At 36.8% G+C, this 21,558-nt stretch overlaps 1 protein-coding gene across 28 annotated transcripts in view; it reads left to right on the forward strand.

The window, feature by feature from the left end:
• Positions 1-21,558, forward strand: part of Sfmbt1 (Scm like with four mbt domains 1) — a 164,401-nt gene that overhangs the window by 113,959 nt on the left and 28,884 nt on the right. For all 28 annotated transcript variants that reach the window (XR_015439597.1, XM_087182373.1, XM_087182388.1 and 25 more), the window contains 7 exons: positions 4,871-5,111; positions 10,363-10,451; positions 12,913-13,159; positions 13,727-13,821; positions 14,825-14,926; positions 16,972-17,122; positions 19,845-19,927. Coding sequence is in view for 27 of the 28 variants with exons in the window: in XM_087182373.1 (XP_087038499.1) it covers positions 4,871-5,111; positions 10,363-10,451; positions 12,913-13,159; positions 13,727-13,821; positions 14,825-14,926; positions 16,972-17,122; positions 19,845-19,927 (1,008 nt within the window). In the remaining variant the exon portion in view is untranslated. The remainder of the gene's footprint in view (positions 1-4,870; positions 5,112-10,362; positions 10,452-12,912; positions 13,160-13,726; positions 13,822-14,824; positions 14,927-16,971; positions 17,123-19,844; positions 19,928-21,558) is intronic.

The raw sequence follows: 21,558 nt of genomic DNA on the forward strand, positions 1-21,558 counted from the left end.
AAGACCGTAAGACTTGAAGACAGATCAGTAGAAACTACCGAGATTGAAGCACAAAGAGAAAAGAGAGGGGAGAAAAAGCCAAGACAAAACAGCCAACAGCTATGGGATAATATTAAGTGGTATAATGTATTTTGTAACTGGAATCTTGGAGGTCAGACAGAGTGAAGAAGACATATTTGGAGAAGTAATGACAGTTTTTATAGAAAAGAAATAACATACCATAGATCTGAGAAGCTCAGGGAATGTCAATCAGAAAAAAATAACTAAACAGATAGAACCAATCCAGACACATACCAAACTATGAAACCAAAAAGAGAAAATCTTGAGGACCACCTAAAGAATAAGACGTACTGGAAATAGAAGAGCAAGCAATTACAACAAAATCTTTTCAAAAACTGTAACCCAGAAGATAGTAGAGTAAGATCTTCAAGATGTTGAAAGAAAGAAGAAAAGAAAAAAACCTGTCAACCCAGAATTCTACATCCAGCAAAAATTCCATTCAGAAGTGAAGGAGCAATACTTTTTTCCAGGGATACAAAAGTTAAGAGAAATTATTACCAGACCCATACTACAAAAATATTAAAGGAAATTCTTAAGACAGGAATTTTGTGTAACATAGAAACAATCTATACAAAGAGATTTAAAAAATGGTGGAAAAGGGCATACATGTAAGTTATATAAAGTTTATTTTTTCTTATATTTAGTGTCTCTAAGAGTTATCTCTGTAGCAAAAATAGTAGAAATATATCATGTATTATATAATGGATGTAACTATAATAGCACAAACAATGGAGTGAGGATTGGGGAGTATATTGTTGTTAAGATCTTTATATGATATATGAAGTGGTAAAATGATATTTGTAAGTAGACTATATAGTTAAAGAAATATTGAAAACCTTTCAGCCACTACATCAAAAATTATTTTATTATAATATACATAAAATTTACCATTTAAGTCATTTTTTAGTTCAATGGCAGTAAATACTTTCACAATGTTGTACAACTACATGCAGAAGTTTTGTAATCATCTTAAACAGAAGCTCAGGCAGAGTGTGATGGCGCACACCTGTAATTCCAGCACTCTAGAAGCTGAGGCAGAACTTCAGTGGTTCTGCCACCTGCCTTGCAAGTGCAAGGACCTGAATTTGATACCCAGTACCAAAAAATAAAATAAAAAAATAAAAAGCTGTCAAATACTACAAACATCACAAAATGGGAAAATAAGATCACAATGTTAAAAAAAAAAAAGAAGCTGAGGCAGGAGGATCGCCGCAAGTTCTAAGCTACTAAGTTCAAGGCCAGCCAGAACTACATAGTAAGACCCTGTCTCAAAAACCAAAACCAACCAAACAAACAAAAACCAGAAGCTCAGTACCATTAAACAATAACTTCCCACTCCCCGCTTTTTGTAGTCCCTGGTAACATCTATTTTATGTTCTGTGTATTTCACATAGTAGAATCATATATTTCATTTTTTTTGGTCTAATTTCACTTAGCACAGTACTCTTAGCATATCATTATACTTCTATAAAAAATTTTAGTAGTTGTTCTTGAGTTCACAATGTAAATTTAGAATTAATCTAATTTTTTGGGGTGGCTATTGGGGATAGAACTCGGGACCTTGTGCTTGCAAGGCAGGCGGCAGAACCACTGAGCTAAACCCCCGGCCCCTAAGTTTTTTTTTTTAAGTAGTACTGTTTCATAATACAGGTAATACAAATTCCTTATATCAGTGTATTCTCAGTTCCTTTCACATGTCTTTTATAACATTGTTGTCATTCATGTGCTACAATATTTATAAGCTATAATCAAAAAAATACTTTGTTGCTATTATTATTTCGAACAAACTTTAATCTTTGAGGTCAATTAAGACTACGTACAAAGGGCCGGGGATTTAGCTCAGTGGTGCCACCCACCTGCTTCACAAGTGCAAGGTCCCTGAGGAAAAATAATACATACAAAAAAAGATTTTGTTACACCTTCTTTTGCTCCTTCTCTAATGCTCTGCCTTTTTAAAGTTTAGATCTGAGTATAATTTTCATTCTTTATAAAGAATTTCTTTTAATATTTCTTGCAAGGTAGATCTACCAGTGACAAAATCCCTCAATTTTAGCTGAGCATGGTGGTACATGACTATAATCCCAGCTAACTGGGAGGCTGAGACAGGAGGATTGCAAGTTTAAGGCCAGCATGGGCAATTTAGGAAAACCCTATCTCAAAAAATAAAAAGGGTGAGGCTGTTGTTTATTCTCATGCCTTGGGTTCGATCCCCAGTATCTCCCTTTCCAAATAAAAAAAGGAATGTAAATGGCAGGGTATTGTTGTTGTTGTTGTTTTATTCTGTCCATGTGCGTGTGCATGTGCATGTGCTCTCATGTGTATGCTGGAGATTTAACCCTGGATCTTGCAGGCCTCAGCCTCCCAAGTACCTGGGATTAAAAGTGGGCACCACTGTGTCCATCCTGTGGTTGATATTAATCCAACTATATCAGTAATCACTTTGAATGTCATCTAAGTATATCAATTGAAAGAGATTGTTAGAATGGATCATCGAAAAAGTCAGAGCTACATAAAAGTAAATATGCCTTAGGCCGGGGATTTGGCTCAGTGGTTCTGGCGCCTGCCTGGCAAGTGCAAGGTCCCGAGTTCAATCCCCAGTACCAAAAAGAAAAACCAAAACCAAAAACGAAAAAATAAAGATGCTTTGCTAACACCAGTCAGAAGGAAGTGGGAGTACATGTTAATTTCAGACAGAGCAGTTGTCAGGGATAAAAAAGGTTAGGATATTACATAATGATGGGGTCAATTCTGTAAGAAGACATAACCATGTATGTATTTAACAGCAAAGATTTAAAAATCCATGAAAGTATGAGGAGAGACAGATGAATCTGATATTGTGGTTGGAAGATTCAGCACCCTTCTATCAGAAATGGACAGATTCTCAGGCAGAAAACTAGTAAGGACACAGGTGAGCTCAGCAACACTATCAATCAACTGGATATAATGAACATCTATAGAATACCTCATCCAGTCACCTCAAACTCACATGAAACATTCACAGAGACCCCATTCTGGGCCATAAAACACACTATAGCAAATTTACAAGAATAGAAATCATACAGTATCTGCTCTCGGACCATGGTGGAATTAAACTAGAAATCAGTAACAAAAAGATAGGTTAAAAATCTCCATATACATGGAGGTTAAACAGCAAAATTCTAAATAACACACAGGTCATGGAAGAAAACTCAAAAGAAATTTAGAATTATGTTGAACTAAATGAAAACCCAAAACATCAAATGTCTAAGAATAAATGCCACAAAAATTTGTAAGGAATCTCCAAACCATTATCAATTCTCAGTTAAAGACCTGCATAAGCGAAGGGGGAATATACTTTGTTCATGTAATGAGTCATTCCTGTAAATATGTCAGTTCTCCACAAATAAGTCTGTAGATTTACTGCAGCCCAAGTCACACTGCCACCCCTCCATTTTAGGTAGTAATAGACAAGCTGATCCTGAAGTTCATTTGGATAAAGGTCCACAAATAACTAAACACACTTAAAGAATAAACAAAACATAAAGACTGGCTGTAGTCGGATATCAACCTTAAGACAGAGGAGTTCTGCTCTAAGAAAAGACAAATCAGAAACAGAAACATTTGATTTATATTAAAAGTGGTGATTTTTAGTGATTGGGAAAGGTACTGATTTTATTGTGTGTGCATATTGAAACAAAACACAGCCCCACTTAACTCCATGTACGGATTAATTCCAGGTAGATATCAGTTCTAAATACCAAAAGCTCCTAGGAAATAATATAGTATATCATTGTTATGGCTTTTAGGGGTAGGGAAAGATTTGTTAAAAAATACAGAAAAGGGAGTGACTTATTAAAGGAAAAATATTGATTTTAGACTACATTAAATTAAAAACTTCTGTTCATCAAAAGGCATCATCATGAAAATCAGAAGATACAACACAAATAACCTTCATAGAACTGGTTTCCAAAATATAAACTGAATGAAAAAAGATTGGCCAAGTAATTTAGGCATTTCCCAAAAGATAAAATCGAAGTGGCTTACACATACAAGAGATAATTCCAGAATTGCTGTCTCATATCTTTGTCACCATATAATATTTTATCTGAGCTAGAACAATTTTGAAATAGAAAAGAGGAACATTGCTTTTCAAGAATAACTGGTTGAAACATAGACCATTTGGGGGACATGTGAAGTACAGCTTCCCACATATAGGAGATACTATACTAGTTTATTGTCATTATGAGTTATATTTGACCTTTCCCTATTCTAGTTTCATAAATTTTCTGATGAGTGATCTAGAAATCACTCTTAAACACAATGTTGAAGGCTGTTAAAATAGGGAATATTTAGCAAGGTATATACTTAATAGAAAGCATTTCCTGTAATCAGACTGCTTTGGTGAAAATATGGACTTCCTTCATTTGTGAGATGAAGGATCATTGTTATTTCTGTGGTTTGTTTGGATCAATCCTATGAGTTAGAATTGGAATTTCTCAGGTTTTAAAGAAGGTTTTATTGGATTTATTGCTTCAGAATTTTAAGTCTTAAAAGAGTATCGAGCCAGGCATGTCAGCACATGCCTATAATCTCAGGTACTTGGGAGGCAGAGGCAGAAGGATTGCAAGTTCAAGGCCAGCCTGGGTAACTTGGTGAGACCTTGTCTCAAAATAAAATAGGCTGGGCATGTGTCTAGTGGTAGAGTGCTTGTATAGTGTGGCAAGGCCCTAGATTCGATGTGGTCTCTCTCCTTCTCTCCCTCTCTCTCAATGCTAGGCAGAGAAATACCTATGATACTTCTCTGGTGCCTAATGACACTTTCCCTGTTTAGGTGGACACACGTTTGCAAAATGGATTTGCTCCTGGTATGAAACTGGAGGTGGCTGTGAGAACAAATCCTGAAACCTACTGGGTTGCCACCATTATTACTACCTGTGAGCAGTTGCTCCTCCTCCGCTATGATGGCTATGGGGAGGATCGGAGAGCAGACTTCTGGTGTGACATTCGAAAGGCTGATCTCTACCCCATTGGATGGTGTGAGCAGAATAAGAAGACTCTTGAAGCCCCAGAAGGTAATAAAATACTTCTATTGAGACATGATATATTACTGTAAGTATGAATTACTCAGCCTTGAAGTTTTCAGTCTCCAGTCATATAGGTTTACTTCATGTAGGTTTACTTAATGTTTTTAGATTTTTATTTTTAATGAAAATATTTATAAGAAGTAATGCACATTTTCCTATCTTTTAAAAATTATTTTCTCTGTAAAGTCTCATGTTTTTATGATGCTCACTCATAGAGAACATCAGTGCTTCTGATCCTTTTAAGTCTGTGAGGTGCTCTGAATTTAGGATAGGTAAGTCTGATTGTTTTCCAGAACATGGAGCTGAATAGAGTGCCGCTGGTTCTCTTTATTTTTATTGGCCTCTGTCTTACTGCTAAGCAGTCTGGGAACTATGAAGTCTTAAAATGAACCAACTAAAGCTCCATTCCAGTAAGGGACAGTAGAATCCAAATTAAGCAGGAGAAAGACAATAAAGACAAAAGAAAGAAAATGATGAGAAAAAGTTGGAAGAAAGAAAGAGAGAAGCAGATTTAAGAAAACACCAGACTTTTTATATTTTTCATTAAGTTCTTCACTTGATCTTAACCAAAAGGCCAAGAAGCGATTTTCATTAACTTCTTATTTTGAAATAATTTCAGGTTTACAAGAAAGTTGTAAGAACAGTATAGAAAATTCTGGGAGTCTTTTTGCCAAGTTTCCCCAAATGTTGACATTTTACCACATTTGCTTTATCCTTTCTCCCCTGCCCACGCATGCTTTTTTAGCGAACTGTTTGAGAGTCACTTTTAGACATGATGCCCTTTTACTCATAAATCCTTTAATGTATCTCTAAACACATGGCATTCATGAATACCATAAAAATATCAAAAACAGGAGGTTACTGATGCAATTCCATTTAATCTATAGATAATTTTTACCAACTGTTCCAATAACATTTTTATAGAAAATCCTGGATTATGTGTTGCATTCAGTTGTCATGTCTCACAAATAAGTTTCCTCATTAATCTGAAATACTTCCTTGGGCTTTCCTTGTCTTTCATGGCTCCCTCCTCCATACCAGGCCTCGAACTCCGGACCTTGCGTTTGCAAAGCAGGCAGCGGAACCACTGAGCTAAACCCCCGGCCCTTCATGGCTTTGATACTTTGAAATGTATAGGCCAGTTTCTCAATAATGCTCATTATGTCTTTGTCCCAGGAATGTTCTTTATGTCCTATTTCTGTTCCTGATTCAGGATTCAGTCTAGGATCACATAGCATTTAGTTGTCATCTCTCCTTAGTTTTCTTTTCTTTTTTAAAAACTTTATTTATTTTATTTTATTTTTTGGTACTGGGAATTGAACTCAGGGCCTAATGCTTGCCAGGCAGGTGCTGTGCCAGTGAGCTACGTCTCCAGCTCCTTAGTTTTCTTAATCTTTCTTTATCTTGACATTTTTTAAGAGTACAGGCAAGTTATTCTGTAGAATCACCTCCAATTTGTATTTGTCTTATGTTTCCTTAGATTTAGATTATTTACTTTTCATAGAAAAAAATAGAGAAATTGTGTCCTTTCATTGTATCCTGTTGGGAGATGCATATGGTTGATTTGTCATATTACTGATAATAACTTTCATCACTTGATTAAGTTGCTATATGTCAGGTTGTTCCACTGTGAAATTATTCTTTTACCCTTTTAAATTAATGAGTATCTTATAGGAAGATTCTTTGAGATTATGAATATATCCTATTACTTTTCAAACTTTCATCCACTATTTTTAGCATCAATTTATAAATTTTTTATGAGACAGTATTGCTCTACTAGTTAACAAATACTGTTTTTCTAATTTTTACATTTCTTAATTGGACATGTATAGAACTTGTATGAATATTTTAATACTAAATTTATGGAGACATCTGAGATAAATGTGTTACTTTTGGCCTCTACAATTATCAGAGATACTCAAAGTGGTGGCCGTTAGCTTCCAGACATTTATTAGTATGGCAAACTGGTGCTTGGGTAATGTTGGTCATTGAGATTGCTGGGCATGCATTTTCAGTTTCTTCTGTAAGGGCCAGCAGTATAGTGGGTTTTCTGCAATATACCACATCCTCTAAGGTGCCCTATATGAGGGTAATGCCATCTGTTGAAAAAATATCATGCTATTTTTCCTTTTCCTGAAGTGTGTACATACATACCAAAAATACGTATTTTTGGTAGACTTGTGTGTGTGTGTGTGTGTTTGTATCAGTGTAGACTAATGATTCTTTTTTATTCAGTGGGTTGTAATCTTTTCCTTTCATTTATTTTGATGTGAAACTGTCCTAGATTCAGTGAGTAGAAACTTCTTACAAATTGGCTGATGTCTTTTTGATGTGTCACTTTTATTCTCTGAGCAGTATCTTACTTTTTGGCTCTAGAAACTTTTCAGTCTCAGCTCTGAAATCAGCCATTTCCCCAAGAAGTTGTGGTTTCTTGCAGTGAAGAATGGTATTTAGAGATGAAGATCTGGTGTTACGGTCCTGAGGTGGTATGGGTTTTTAGCAAGCTCGAGAGGAAACCCTAGAAACCCAAAGCCACCTGGCCCACCATCTCATCCTAAGAGTGTAAGAAAATGCATCTCATTTCATCAGCAGTGGGAAAGGATTTCAGTTGAATCTCATAAAAACAATTATAACCAAAAAAAGAAAGAATTGGGCCGGGGATTTAGCACAGTGGTTCCACTGCGTGCCCTGCAACCGTAAGGACCCAAGTTCGATATCTGGTACAAAAAAATAAACTCCACAAAAAAAGAAAGAATAAAATCCTTCCGGTGATGCATAACCACAAAAGGGATGAACACTGTGTCAGATACAAATATTTCAAAATAAGCTAAAAGAGCAGTAATGATAAAACCTTAAGTAAAATTTAAAAAAATTCAAATATGAGGTGATTGAAGAAAAGGAAGATTTGAAGAGAAAAAGTAGAATTTAGAATGGAAATAAAATATTAGATATAAAAATAGTTTAAATGAACACAGGAGTAAATCATCACAGGTAATATCTGAAAAGAAATAGAAAATGAAGGAAGGGCAAACATTTTGAAATAAAAAAATAAATGAGGAAAGAAAAAGGACTTGGGGAAAATTATATAGACATTTACAGTGATTTATGATGCATAAAATAGAAGTCCCTGAAGAATAAAACCAAAGCAATGAAACAATAAAATAATGTAACTGTAACTTAAACTACTGAAATAAAAGACAATTTGAATTATGTACTAAAAAAGCTTGTCATGTATGGGAAAAATCAAATGAGCATAAAAATTGCTAGAGAAATATTTACATGTGTAACATTAGAGTTTAGACTAAATGATGACTAAGACACTACAGTGTATAAAGGTGCTCTGGCAATTAGATATAGTATCATAAAAAATAAGGGGCACATCAGGAGAGGAACATGAATAAATACATGTGAATAAACATAAGCTTACCCATTCCCTTTTGTAAAAAAATCTTTATTGCTGTGTAATTTAATTCCTTTTTTAGAATTAACTGGGAGTAAAATGATACTGCCTGAAATGAGGTGCTGAAGGAGAGAATAAAAAGAGGTTACCTAAGTTCAATACTGTTTACAGAAAAAAAGAAAATAGCCCCAAAATACAGAGGACTAAAAGTATTATGTAAAGGTGTCAGTGTAAAGGTAAGGAGTAGAAAATGTAAACCTCTCTAAATACTGAAAGATTCAAAAAGTGAAATTATATATATAAGTAGAATAGATCACATAGTGAAACACTGCACATACAATTTTAACAGTTAACAAAATGACAGATTGGAGGCCATTCATGTTGATAATATCAGTAAATGTTAATGAGTTTACTCCTCTGTTAAAAGTAAAAAAAAATTCAGATTGGCTGCAGTGACTTCAAATATATGTGTTTTAACTTAGGATTTCACAGTGAAATCATTGATGACCTTTGGAAGATGCCAAGGAACCAACTAATTGTTTTAAAGGCTGGTAAATATGGGGAAAGAATGAAGAGAATCAAGCATATATTCTGCTTTCTTTTTGTGAGCTCTTCTTCAGGGCAGTCAAATAGTTGAGGAAGAGAAGTTTTTAGAAGTATTTTGGTTAGTAAATGAGGTAATAGAATATCTCCATTTTGGGCCCCCATTAAATCTAATAAAGAATAGACAGCCAGACCTTATGCACCTGCTGATGGGAGGATATAATTCCTTCTTTCCAAACAATATATAATCCAAGTTAGATTAAGCTTCTGGCTCTACAGACCAATTTATAGAAAGTATAGGTGACAGTGGAACTACTGGTTGCTACTGGGAGGCAGCCTATGATGACAGACTTTGAAAAACTATATAGGACAAAGGCTGAATCTCAACAACATGCTGCAAGAAAGGGGTGCCGGGGGAGAAGGAGAAGGAACCTACAAATTACAAGTGATTTAGATGAACAACCATTTGCAATGTATAGATCTTACTTTGGATCCTGATTTGATCAAACACATTGAAAAATATTTATAAGAATTGAAAAAATTTTGAAGTGGACTAGACATTTGGCATTAAGGAATTATTAACATTTTAAAGGTATGATATTGTTCTGGTTACATAAAAAGTTATTTACTTTCAGAAATATGTACTGGACTATACACTATATGATATTTAGAATTGTTTTCTAGGTAATTCTTGATTGAGTGGGAATAATGTGTATGAGGTTATAGGCCAGGGTTTGAAGATTATCTATAAAGGGCCAGATAATAAATGTTTTAGACTTTATGAGTCGTATGGTCCCTATTACAGCTGCCCACTTCAACCTTTGTGGTGTGAAGGCCGCACAGAAAATACATAAACTAGTTGGCATGGCTATGTTTCAATTAAGTTTTATTTACAAAAGTAGATAAAGGCAAAATTAGCCCACAGGTGGTAGTTTACTAATTATCGGTGTAGATGAGACAAACTGGCTATGAGATGACATTTGCTGAAACATGAAGGTGCATGAGTATTCATTATACCTTTTTCTGTACTTTTTCTGTATGTTTGAAATTTTCCTATAAAAAATAAAGCAGATGCCTTTTGGCTAAAATTGCAGTAACAGGGAGTTCTTTTGTATACAACTGTTACTAATCAAAAGTCCAAAGAATTGTTTTATTTTTTTAAGCTCCCAAAGAAGTGATACTTGAACTTTTAGATTTGAAAATGGCAAACATACCTCTGAGCCATTTCCATGTGTCAGGTTTCTTTGTGTTCTGTGGCTGTCACTATGAATAATAGTCATTTCTTCTCTCATCTAGGCATCAGAAATAAAGTGTCTGATTGGGATGCCTTTCTGCGGCAGGCCCTGACTGGTGCATGTAGTCCTCCTGTTCCACTGCTAGAGGGCGTGAGTATTACTGTATGCCAAAATCAGTGTGGAAAACTCTTGCCAAGGAATTAAAATTGGTTTCCAGGACAGGGATTTAGTCGGTGGCATTGCCGCCTGCCTTGCAAGCACAAGGTCCTGAGTTCGATCCCTGTACCCCCTCCCCCAAATGGTTACTAATTTACTCTGAAGCAAATAAACATTACTAAAGACATAGGAGTAAGTATTGTGAAGTTTAAATTTAGCCTTAGAGATTGCAAACTGGTGGCTTGCTAGGTGCCTAAAAATCTGAATTTATTCAAATCTGATTTTCCAGATTCTTTTACACAGTTGAAAAATGGGGCCTTTGAGAGCTCTCATTCCAGAATTGAGCAGGGGTTGATTCTGCTTCAGGGTGGCCATTTGTAATTCACAGTAGATGACTTGAGGCCCCCTTTTCTTTGCTCAGAAGACACTGGAGCTATCTTACTCCTATGTACTTTCAGCAGTCCTTTCAAATTAGTGTAGCTTTTGAATTTGTTGGTGGGTATGGATACCTTGATTATGTGAAAAATGTATTGGCTATGGGCTTTCTAAATGATATCTTACCACTTTCTATCATACCAGTAACATTCTTTGTGGCATATGTATGTGAAATGCGATGTTTTAAGGTTTCAGCTTCTTTACATCCTTGCTACTACTTGTTATCTTTTTGATTATAGCTATCCTAGTAATGTCTCATTTTGATCTGCATTTCCCTAAGTGTTATTGAGGTTCCACAACATTTTAGGTGCCATTCATGCATCTCTTTCGGAGCAGTGTTTTTCCCCATGGTTGTCTTTTTATTACTGAATTGAAGAATTCCTTATACATGCTAGATACAAGTGCTGATAGAATATTTGATTTTCAAACATTTTCTTCCATACTGAAGGTTGTCTTTTTTTATCATTTGAAAGGGTTTTGTTATGTAGTCTAATTTACCATATCTGTTTCTTTTGTTTCTTGTGCTTTTGGTGCTATATCTAAGTAGGCTTTGCTTAACCCAAGGTTAAAAAAAGTTATTCCAACAACACTGACTTTGTATAGATCTTATGGTGTTGAAATATAACATATCCTCTCACGTGAAAAATAAAATAAAATTTGCAAGAAAAAATTATTCCTATACATCTAAAAATTTTATAATTTTAGCTTTTACATCTAATTCTATGATCTATTCACATCCTCTTTTAAATCTTGATTGTTGAGTAGTATCCCTCAAGCTGTTCTTTATATTTCATAGCCTGGCTCATTTTTTTATGTTTAGTCAGACAGAGCCTGGCATATATAAAACACTCAGTAAAATTTGAATGAATGAGTGAAGTCATGAATAAATGCACTGATAAAATACTCTGTTCTGCATTGACCATGATTCTGCTATCTTGAAATTTTTATCTGTGAATGTGTTCTTCCATTTGCTTATATGTTCTTTTGCATACTTGGATATGGAAGTTTTACAGAGCAGTTTTTACTCAGAAAGAAATGTGAGATTGAATATTAAGAAATGATTAAATGATGACTTTGGAATGAAAGTCATGTGTCTTTTATTTTTGGTACCGGAGATGGAACTCAGGACCTTGCGCTCATGAGGCAGGCATGGTGCCACTGAGCTAAATCCCTGGTCCCTGTGTCTGTTTTTTATTGTAGTTTTAAATATATATCTAGATAGAGGTGAATTTTCCCTTTCCTTCAGTGTAATAAAAAATTCTTACTGAATTCATTAGAACTTTGTAAAATGAGTAAAAATCAGAAATAAGTAAAATATCAGAAAGTGAATAGATCGTTGCCCATTTACAATACAGAACATCATAAAAGAGTTTAAAAAGTGAGATTTACATGCTGTACTAGAAAGACACCTGTAATGTTTTTGTTTTTTTGTTTTTGGGGGGGTTTTTTTGGTACCGGGGATCAAACTCGGGTCATTGTGCTTGCAAGGCAGGCAGCGGAGCCACTGAGCTAAATCCCCAGCCCAAGACACCTATAATGTAATAAGTGAAGAACAAATTGAAAAAAGTGTATACTAGTCCCATTTTGAAAAAACAGAGGCGGCGGTGGATATTGTGTGTAGAAAAGTGTATGCCAAAGCATTTTCTGTAGTTCTTTCTTAGAGGTGAGATTATAGGAGACTTTCACATGTTTTTTTCTTTAATGATGATTATATTTACTTTTGTAATCAGAGACAAAGTGGTAATGATATTCTAAAAATTCTTACTAAATGAAACAAGCCTCAAGATAGAGATTTTTAGAATAGTTTTATTGTATTATGAGTAGATTTTCTTTTAAGATAAGCATTTTCATATCATCTAGAAGTAATAATGTAAGAGGTTTGTATGATAATTGACAATTTAATGTCACCAGGTTTTGATAGGTAAGAGAATATGAAAGTTGGCTTGAAATCGTTTAGAACTTGACTTTTAAAAATATGTTAACTTCTCTTATGTAATCATTTAACTTTTTTAACCTACAGCTCCGCCATGGAAGGAATCCTTTAGATCTCATTGCTCCAGGCTCCAGGCTAGAATGCCAAGCTTTTCGGGAGTCTCTAAGTACTTGGATTGTTACTGTAGTAGAAAACATTGGGGGACGGCTGAAGCTGCATTATGAAGGACTTGAAAGTCCTGACAATTTCGAACATTGGTTGTATTACTTGGATCCATTTCTTCATCATGTTGGTTGGGCCGCTCAACAGGGATATGAACTTCACCCTCCATTAGGTAAACAATAATATACATTTTTTAAACACATTATTGTTGTTACTAATGTCCATGAAACTGAAAAACATTATTCTTATTGAAGCCTTTGTTAGTAGAGATACTGCAACAAATTTGTATGGAGATGTTAGATTAAATGCCTATTTTTCTTTCTGTTTTCTTGCATTTATAATTTGCCACACATATTGATAAAACTCATAGACTTCTGCCCAAACTCATACTGACCCCTTTTCAAAACAAAGAAAAATATTCTCTAGGTAGCATTCCGATAGGTATATATAGCAAATTGGGTTCACAGCAGATTGTGTTAAACTCTAGTTTATGGACTAGAGGAATCCTTATGATCTTACTGCAGGCATTTTCACAGAGCTTAGCTGTGTGGGTTCTGAACAGAGCAGTGTACTGAGGTTAAGATGCAAGTTCTTCTGAGTGAAGATGAATATAAAGGACTTGAACTCTGTCCTGTTCCCAGTGGAAAGTACTTCTTTTGTTTATATGAATGCTTTCAGAATAGTTGAAAAAAGTATATAGGCTTTCTCATCTAAAGCATTTTGTCCTGTCTTACTGAAGCCATCAGACATTTGAAAAATGAAGCTGAGTGGCAGGAGATTTTGGCCAAAGTCAAAGAGGAGGAAGAAGAGCCATTACCATCTTATTTATTTAAGGTAAAACCAAAAACACTTGATAGATAGTATTTCTCTTCTCACAACAGAGTAAAGCAATTTGGAAAGAGGAAAAGTGCAAAATAACCCCTGGAAGCAGGAGAGTGCCCTAGCCTGTACAGGAGAGGAGAGAGGTTAAGTGGAGTGATGATCACCCTGGTTTTCTTGCAGTGCTTGTCTGGATTTTCTCTCCAGGTCCTCTTAAGACACTTTGAATATTTTTCTCTTCTACTCTTTTTTTTTTTTTTTTTTTTTTTTTTTTGCAGTACTGGGGACCAAACTCAGGACCTCACACTTGGCAGGCAGGCAAGATGCCACTGGGCTACATCCCCGGCTGTTAAATACATCCTCCACTCTTAAATGCATCCTGTACTCTTAAATACATCCTCTACTCTTAAATACATAGCCCTAACTTGTTATAAAATAAATTTGGTTTTTCCTTTAGATGTCCCTTGTGTCCTAAATGTAGAGAGAAAATATACTTTCTGTGTTGTTTTTTGTCCTGAATAGTTTTTTCCAGAAAGAAATTATACGACTTAGCAGAAGCTGGGCATATACAGTGGACCCTCGAGTTACAAACGGCCTGACACATGAGCAACTTGGGTTATGACCAGAATTTTAGTTTTAACTTATGACCAAAGTCTTCAGTTAGGACACAAATGCCAGCTGCTTGTGCTTCCAGATGGTCTGAGATACAGATTTAACCCTTAAAGAGTTCTGGAAGGAACATCATAACATCATTTCCTGTGTGCGGTTAATTGAGAAGTCCTGCACCAGTGTCTCTCTAAGGACACTGAGATCTGCCTGTATACAGGAAAGAGACTTTGTAGAAGAGCTTGAGTCTTCAGTTGACCAATTTGAGTTAGAACCAGCTCTTGAGAACGAATTGGGTTCATAAGTCAAGGGTTCACTCTATTTTAACTAATTAGAGCACTATTCTGTTGCATGTGAGTATAAAGTTAATACAAAAATACATTTTTTTTTCCTTTCGTTGTTTGTCTTTCAGGACAAACAGGTTATTGGCATTCATACATTCTCTGTAAATATGAAATTGGAAGCTCTGGACCCATGGTCACCTTTTGAGATCTCTCCTGCTACGGTTGTTAAGGTAAAATGGAAGGAATCCTCTTAGTAAAAGTCCCCATCACGGTGGCTGATTTAGAAAATTATAGTGTTTTGATCCTCATTCTCTGTTAATTCAGCTTGTTGCCAGGCATGGTGGTGCAGTCCTATAATCCCAGCGCACGGGAGGCTGAGGCAGGGGGATTGCTTCGAGTTTGAGGCCAGCCTGGGCTATGTAGTGAGTTCAAGGGCAGCCTGAACTACGTAGTGAGGCCCTGTCTCCACACCACACCACACCACACCTCTAGCTTATGCTCATTTTGTTTTTATTGTCCAGCTTTCTGTGGGCAGTTCTCTCTTCAGAGCCTGGTAGCCATAGCCAAGCAAAGACTTAAGGCCTAGACACCAAGTAGTGAGGACGGGGGCTGTATTCTTTGGGGCAGGCCTAACTGTGTCTAATGAGAGGAGGTTTAACTGTGTTTTTGTTTTGTTTTGTTTTGGTACCGGGGATCAAACTTGGGACCTTGCACTTTCAAGGCAGGCAGTGCAACCACTGAGCTAAATCCCCGGCCCAGGAGGTTTAACTGTTTGTAGTCACTGTGTCTGTAAAGTATAGAGGCAGGGTGTGTCATCACTGTCCTGCCTGGTACAGTTTACTGGAATAAGGAAATGTAAGTGAACCAGACAATCAGTGTCACAAGGTCTGGCAGTAGGATGACTACAGCCTTGTATTGAAGATTGAGATTTTATTCCTCAGAAGACTGACAAATGCCAGGAGTAACCAGAACAGCTGAGCACATTGTCGAGGACCAATGACCCAGTTAGTACACGAGGGAGAGGATTCAATGTAAGACCATAGCAGAAGCCCGTTTACTGAAGGTAGGATCAGAAGTGGAGTGTAACTAGGGCATAGTTCCTTGACTGCTGAATCATCTGATCTGCTAATATAAATTTTCTTTGTCTTGGTAGAAGATTATTTTCTGAGCAAGGGAGAATTCTGAACTTGTATGTAAGGTCATAATACTGTATCTGGAGTAGGAAGAAATGTGGTTTAGGAGCCAGAGGAAGTTTATTAACTTCTCTTTGGCATTGGAAACTGGGCAAGGATCTGCAGTTGACTCTTCACTGAGCTTAAACTAAATTTTATTTGGGAGCCCAACTATCGGGTTTGAATCCAAGTTTTGCTACTTCTTGACTGGATAACCTGGGACAAGTTACTGTTCTAAAACTCATTTTCCTTACCTAGAAAATGGAGTTGTTAATGTGGTGTCTTTCATTAGATTGTTAGGAAGATTAAAATGAAATTAATATGTGGTCGGATAAAAAATATGGTGAATTTAAAAAATTTGTTACACCGGGGATTTAGCTCGGTGCCGCCACCTGCCTCGCAAAGGCAAGGTCCTGAGTTTGATCCCTGGTACCAAAAAAAAATTTGTTACAGTAAAAGATATATTGTCATTAATCCCCCTCAAAATATTCTCCCATGCTTTGAATACATCCTGTCCTTCTTGCCAGTTTCTGAAGCAGTTCTGGAAGTCGTCTTTGGTGTGTGTCTTTAGCTGCTTTGATGTCCTGAACTGATTCAAAATGTTTACCTTTCACAATCACTTTGACTTTGGGGAAGGACCAGTGGTCATATGATGCCAAATCCCATGAATGAGGACACATTGTAATGTTTTTACAAGTTTGGCTTTTCATTGGTTGGCACTAGGCAACACCATGACCATTTTTTTCATCATACCTCATAAAGACACTCAGAAAGGAAATGCCAGAGCTGCCTCAGAAAGTGACAAGAATTATGAGAATAAGCACCTCTGAAGCCGGGGGAGTGTTTTGAGGGGGATTGATGACAACTTGTCTTTTACTATTACTAGTTTTTAAAATTTATTCACCATATATTATGACCATCATGTATTATACTTAAAGTGGTGCCTGACACAGCTAGCATTTATTGAGCATTTAGCGTTATTACATGTGACTGCACTTTTGTGACATGTTTGGCTGTGCTGAGAAAAAAAAATACATGTGTATGTACCTACTCATATATACATGTAACCATTTGTCTATTTCATTTGTTAATTGCATGTGCAGGTTTTTGATGAGAAGTACTTTCTGGTGGAGATGGATGACTTGCGGCCAGAGGGCCATACACGGCGATCATTTGTGTGCCATGTTAACAGTCCTGGCATCTTTCCTGTGCAGTGGAGTCTAAAGAACGGTATACATATCAGCCCACCTCCAGGTTTGCATTCACAGTCTTCTGTGTTGTTCCTTTAAATGAATTGTGCAGGGTCGTGTTGCCAAGATCTTTTCTCTTTCTCCTCAAATCCCTAATATTTTAAGAGCCTGAGACAAGTGAAAATGAAGGTCTAGAGTCCATATATTTACCTATGTGAAAGTGATAAATCAAATTAAGAAACTGTTAGAGTATGTTCCACCCTCAGACTTTGACATGTATACCTATGTGATCAAAAGGCCATGCTCATACCCAGATTCTCTGCTGGCTCTGCAGTGGGCTCTGTCTTGCATCAGTTGGGCAGTCATGGGTGGGCTAGGATGTACACTGAGTAGTGGGAGCTGGCCTTGAGCCACAGCTGAGAGGAAGAGGACTGATCATGTTTAGAATCTGGGCCTTGTGGAAGGTGCTTCTTAGTGGGAATTTAGGGTTAAAAGTAGGACTCACAGAGCCTCGAAGTAGGAAAGTAACAGCTCTTTGAAAATATAATCTTGACCTTTTAATCAAGGCACTTGATTATTATTTAGTTGTGCTTAACTAAAAAATAAATTTTTTTTGAGACAAAGTCTCACTATGTAGTTCAGGCTGGACTTGGACTCACTGTGTATGTAGCCCAGGGTGACTTGAAACTCAAGGTGATCCTCCTGCCTCAGCCTCCTGAGTGCTGGGATTGCAGGCATTTCCCACCATGCCTGGCTGAAATTTTTTTTTTTTTTTAGTTTATTGGCACATTTTCGGTATACAATACAGTTACATTCATCATTGGGATCTTGTACCTTTACATGATGTATCTTGAAATTTTTAATTTTTTATTTTGGTATCGGGGATCGAACTCAATCCTTGAACTTGCGAGGCAGGCAGCGGAAGCACTGAGCTAAATCCCCAGCCCAATTTTTAATATTTTTAAACTTAAAGTATTAGAAAAATGTCAGATGTTTATCTGATTTTTAGTAGTCTTTTGGTAAGCATGGCTTCACTCCCTAAATACTACTAAATCTTGAACAGTGGGCTGGAAATACTCTTTTGTGTTAATAGGGATTATAAACTCAGAACCTTTAGCCTTCATTTCTGCCTTAGTTCACCCAGGAAACATTTATGGAATATTTACTCTGACCCAGACACTGAATCTGTCACAGGGGAGATAAAAACAAGTATAACTCTGCCCCTTCAGGGGCAGCTCAGATGGGCAAACACAGAACTTCTAGGTTCTCCTCCATCGGGGAGCAGAGCTTATGAATGGTCCATGCAGGGTGTGATGTGGAACACCAATAGAAGGAAGTTCTTTTGCAGGTGGGCACGGGAGGAACATCTCCAAATTCTTTGTCCTGCTTTCCACCTTTGTGTGAAGGAGAAAAGCAATGATTAAAGATAGCAGAATTTTGAGCATTGTTAATAGCCACATCAATTGCCTTGTAAACAGAGAGAAGGTAGTAGATTATGAAATTGAAAATGGTATAAAATGTAGTGCTAGGAAACGAGAGGGAGGCAGCGTATTTCTCAACTGGGTGGAAAAGTCATTTCAGGGGTGTTTGGCTCTATGAGGGCACAGTCTTGAGCAGCCTGCTCTGTGCCTTTGTAGTACTGAATTCTGCGAAGGCACAGAGCAGTTCAGACAGCAAACAGGCCACCCAGCTCCCTGCATGCATGGCACTGAGTCAAGGCACTAGTTTGGAAATGCTTCTGTCAATACCTTGGTAGATTGAAGTATGGACTTGAGCCTGACTTTTCCTGAAATGAATTCGTGATTTAGATTATAAGAGCATTGTGATTTAAAGAATGTTTTTCCAATTGACACACAGTAATTTTAAGTATTCATAGGATGCAATGTGGCATTTTAGTGCATGTGTACAATATGTAATGATCAGATCAGGATAATTGGTGTATCTATGATTCAGAATCCTTACTAGCTGTTTTGAAATGTTCAGCCTAATTTTTGTTAATTATAGTAACCCTATTGTGCTGTGTAACAGAAGTTATCCCACTTATTCTACTGCACACCTGTGTCCCTTAACCATCCTCTTCCCAGCCCTCAGAGCCTTGAGATTCTGTAGCACATAAATCTGAAAACTGCTAACAACATCATGTCGGTAATTAGCTAAAAACATGTTCTAAGGAAATAGCCTTATCAAAGAAAAAGTCACTGATTAAATTGTACTGTTTGTTATTTCTTTGCAGTCAGAACATAACTCCTAATAAGACTAGATTCATTTGTATAGATCAAATCCAGTCATAACTATCTTAAATTCTTTTGGTAAATGCCAGCAATTAAACATATAAAATGTTGCTCAAAATAAATATCTTGTTTGAAATTTGAGAGTTTAGAAGTTTATCCAAAGAATTTCATTGTATTATAGTTTGACCAGAAGTACTCTATTTAATAAAATTTAACTACTCGAGGCCCTGGGTTCAATCCAAGTACCTGAAGGAAAAAAAAAAGCGCATAAGCCTGTAATCCCAGCACTTGAGGAGGCTGGGGCAGGAGGATCACAAGTTTAAGTCCTGCCTGGGCAACCTAGTGAGACTCTGTCTCCAAAAAAAAGGCATAAGGATGGGAATGTATCTCAGTGATAGAGTCCCCTGGCTTTAATTTTTCAGTACTAAAAATAATAACAACTATACCAAAGGCCTCAAATCAGCCACATTGGAAGTTGTGGGCGGACACCTGGCAGAGTGGTAAGAACCAAACAAGCACCCGTGGTGTGAATCATTGCTCTCTGTCTCCACACAGGCTACCCAGGCCAGGACTTCGACTGGGCTGACTACCTCAAACAGTGCGGTGCTGAAGCTGCTCCCCAGCGGTGCTTCCCCCCGGTGAGAACCCTCGTGGCCACCACTCGAGGGCTGCAGGGCCTGCTGTGGTCCCTTGCTTTCTATGACCGTTACTCTCAAGTTAGTCATCTCGCTCAACCCGGATGACCACTTTGCTGATTGCAATAAAATGGTCCAAAGAAAAATACATTTACTGCAGAAGTTAATTTGCTAATCAAGTTAGTTTTGTAAGTTTTAGCAGTTTTATTTTTTGTAATAACTGAAATCATGTGAGTTTGAGATTTTATTTCATAATTTGATGGTTTAATACAGTAATATGAAAAAATATTGAAACATTAAATGGAAAAAATTACTGTTTTTTGAAAAATACTTCTATCCAAATGATACATCCATGTATTTTCAAAAGCAAAATAGGGCCGGGGATGTAGCTTAGCAGTGCCACACCTGCCTGGCAAGCGTAAGGTCCTGAGTTCAATTCCTGGTACCAGAAAAAAAAATTGAAAAGTAAAATAGCAGTAAAAAGCTTAGAATGTAGAAACACAGTCTCTGTCCTATCACTTTTCCTTAACCTCCCTTCCCAGTACTAATCACTTCCTTTTTTCTCTAAGACAGGGTCTCATTATGTAGTTCAGGCTGACCTTGAACTCATATAGCCCAGATTGGCCACAAACTCAACAGTGATCCTCCTGTCTCAGCCTCCCAAGTGCACCACCACACTTGGCAATGACTTCCTATTCTCATCACTGTAATTTAGCATTTATATTTCATTATCAAAATAATATACTGCCATCTTTTGAGGTATCAATTTTAGACACTGAGCATTTAGCTGTTTTACACTACCTTCCCCCTCTACTGTACTCACATCTTCCTGTTAGGATTCTGTTTCAATTTTTGGCTAAATCTCAATTGAAGTTTTGCATTATTGTGAGTATTCAAACATTTACAACTGAGCACTGCAGTATTTTATTCTTTTTTTTTTTTTGGTACCAGGGATCGAACTCAGGTCCTTGTGCTTGTGCAGCTGGTGGCAAAACCACTGAGCTAAATCCCTGGCCCATTTTATTCTTTTTTTAAAATTTGTTTTCATGTTAACAATTGCTTTGTTTTTCATGGGGTTAATTTTCTTTTATATCAATTGTCACATCTCCCAATAGCCTCTTGTTACATCAGGAAATTCCTCATTTCTAAAATTTTTCTTAGACATCCCTTTTAACGGCCTCTATTTTTTCTCTCTGGACAGGTTCTCTGGACTTGCTATGTAGTTTTCTGGTTGTTTTTTTTTTTTTTTGGTACCAGGAATCGAACTCGGGTCCTTGCACTTGCGCAGCAGGCGGCGAAACCACTGAGCTAAATCCCCGGCCCTTGCCATGTAGTTTTAATTATTGAACTGCCCAAGGAATTGCCCTCTCCTCATTTCCTGTGGTTTGAGGAGCCCTGTTTTATAGTATGTCTCATGACCTCCCCGTTCTCAGTTTACTTCCTTGTTTTGATGGACCCATGATCTCTCAGTATCTTCCTAAAGAGGTACAAAGGATATAAATTGCTGTAGATGTCCTATATTTGAAAATGTTGACTATCTGTATTGCTGCCAGGAAGTTACAAGCTATTCTAGTCTTGATCTTTTGTAAATGACCTGATTTTTCCGTGGTGGGCGGTATAGAATCTTTCTGTTA

The sequence above is a fragment of the Heterocephalus glaber genome, unplaced genomic scaffold, assembly GCF_053883595.1.
Source record: "Heterocephalus glaber isolate CG9 unplaced genomic scaffold, H.glaber_assembly_v1.0 deba00001472, whole genome shotgun sequence".
Classification (NCBI taxonomy): domain Eukaryota; kingdom Metazoa; phylum Chordata; class Mammalia; order Rodentia; family Bathyergidae; genus Heterocephalus; species Heterocephalus glaber.